The sequence below is a fragment of the Myotis davidii genome, unplaced genomic scaffold, assembly GCF_000327345.1.
Source record: "Myotis davidii unplaced genomic scaffold, ASM32734v1 scaffold651, whole genome shotgun sequence".
Classification (NCBI taxonomy): domain Eukaryota; kingdom Metazoa; phylum Chordata; class Mammalia; order Chiroptera; family Vespertilionidae; genus Myotis; species Myotis davidii.
The window spans coordinates 662,886-665,309 of record NW_006283994.1 but is presented as its reverse complement, the minus strand read 5'-3'; the positions used below and the strand labels follow the sequence as shown (position 1 = coordinate 665,309).

Here is a 2,424-nt window from a genome sequence, read left to right as displayed (position 1 = left end):
AATCCCCAGAAAAGGCATGTACAAGAAGCAATCAATCAATATTTCTCTCTCACACTGATGTTTCGCTCTCTCTCTCGCTCCCTCTCTCTAAAAAATCAATAAAAATCATATCCTCAGGTGAGGATTGATAACAAAACAAAACAAAGCTGCTTCCCTAGCCAGCCTCCAGGTTAATTACACCTTAGATTTTTTAATTTAATTATCTGAGCATCATGACTAAGCCTCAAAAACCTCCAAGGACTTCAAAGGACACGAGCTCACAGGGAAACCCTAAAACTTCCAACGCTGTAACCCCAGGCTGAATCAAGAACAAAAAAGAAATAAAAACGTACCCTCACCTCTGCACTCACGCGCCTGAGAAGCCCGGCTCTCCCTCCATCGGCCGCCTTACCTTGTTTGACCACTTGTAGGCCTGGAGGAGCTGGCTGTAGAGGGGCGTTTTGTCCTGCACGGGGTCCAGGCTCAGCAGGCCGCTGTTATGGAGCGGGTGGTTCTCCGACGGCTTGCCCACCAGGTTGCTCAGACGTTCCAGCTCGCTGAAAAGGAGCAGGGAGAGCAAACCTGAGTCCCCGGAAAGGCCAGCGCTCGCCACCACAGTGGTCAAGGGCTGCTCTTCAACGTCCGTCAGAAGCCCCCCAAAAAGAAGAGCTTTTTGGGGGGGTGAAAAAGATTGGGAACAATCCAGAACACCCCTACCTGGGCGCTTATCTTATTTTAAAACCCAGCCCTCAGGTGCCATCCCAAAGGAGGCGGGAAGTTAAGAGCACCTGAGTCAGGAAGACGCCTGAAACGGGGCTTTTACAGCTCGCATCATTCTCTGCGCGGCGCCCCGGCACTGTGAAAGGTGGTAAATGAAACACTGCTCCTCACTGCGTCTCCGGGCCCCCAAACAGATCGTCACATTTGGCAGAACAGCAAGTACCTGAATAAATGATGATGACCTGCCGTTCACGCAGGGATAGATTTGTACCTGGTGCTTCACAGATGGCAAAACTTAACAAAACAAAGGAGAGAGAAAATAAACAAATGGACGGGCAAGGCCCTACAGAGGGGCTGCGTCAGTCTCGCAGGAAAACTCCCGAGAAACTGGGACAGTGAGCCAAGGGAAAGGACGTTCCAGGAGCACCGTCCCAGGGGCCCGGGGTCCGAGGGGCCGTCCCAAACCGTCCCCAGGAGCCGCCCAAGGAGCTGCTGCTCGTGCCACGTTCCTTCAGAAGCTCCCGTCACCTTCTTCTCGCAGAAAGATCTAAGAAGGCAAAGGGGCAATGCAGACCTTCTTAAGCTCTAAGACATGAAGGGCTGCGGCCTCCTGAACATTGCAAAGGGAAGCAAACCGGGAGGACACGGAAGCGAGGAAAGGAAGGGTGACCCACGCGGCCCCTCGAGCGAGCGGGAGAGTAGTGACGGGCGGTGCCAGAGAACCGCACGCGATGTGCGAGCTGAGGAGGGGGTGCGATTCCCTGGCTTCCCCCCAAAAGAGAAGGCAACTACTTCCGGGGGATGGAAAAGAGGCACCATCCCTTGGCCACCACCTTCTCCTCGGTTCTACCTCCCTCTTCCATCTGCTTCCTCGGGAGACAAGTTGAGAAAAAAGAACCAAACCACCCCAGGATTCAAAGGGGGGCCTTTCCCTGCTCGGCTCGGCTCAGCTCTGAGAAATAAAATGCGGAAATCCGGAAAGGCCAACAAGACCGTCCGCGGGCAGGGCTGGCTCTCTCACGGAAGGGAAGACAACCTGAGGACCTAGCCAGTTAAAGGTGCCTCCTATGTGCGATTTACACACGTCCTCCCGCTTCATTCTCACACCAGCACTGATAACGTGGAAGGAGTGAAGGTTAACCTGCACGAAAGAGAGAGAAATGCACAGTCCTTCGCCTTCAAAGGACCACAAGCTAATGAGGCAGTGGTTCTCAACCTGGGCTGCACATTAGAGTCACCTGGGAATCTTTTTAAAATCCTGATTTCCGGGCCCCATCCTCTGGAAATTCTGTGTCTTTGTTATGGGGTGGGGCCACAACATTAGTAACAAAGAAACCGAATTTCCGGAGGATGGGGCCCGGAAATCAGGGTTTTAAAAAGATTCCCAGGTGACTCTAATGTGCAGCCGAGGTTGAGAACCGCTGTAATAAGTGACGGGAGGTGAAGTGATTCCGCTGTTACACCTGAGCCTGGCTCTCCCCTGGGGAGGGAACTGGGCCGGACCAGGGAGGGGAGAGGAGATGGAGAGTGGCGGGTGCTGGAGGGGGAGGGAAAGGCTGACGGTGCCTGTTCTGTGCTGTGGGGGGTTGGGCAGGGGGCCCGATGAATCCAGATCCACGAGGAATGAGGGTTCCTCAGGTGGGTGCCCCTGGGCTTGGGGCAGGGCCGGCCGCAGGTGGGTGAGGCCGCCGGGGCACAGGGGGCTGGGTGTGAGGCTGCCCGGCC

At 55.0% G+C, this 2,424-nt stretch overlaps 1 protein-coding gene across 1 annotated transcript in view; it reads right to left on the bottom strand.

The window, feature by feature from the left end:
• The window catches only part of MED27 (mediator complex subunit 27), a 164,464-nt gene that overhangs the window by 161,443 nt on the left and 597 nt on the right, over positions 1–2,424 (bottom strand). The window contains exon 2 of the mRNA XM_006754177.2: positions 392–536. Within this exon, the coding sequence (XP_006754240.1) occupies positions 392–536 (145 nt within the window). The remainder of the gene's footprint in view (positions 1–391; positions 537–2,424) is intronic.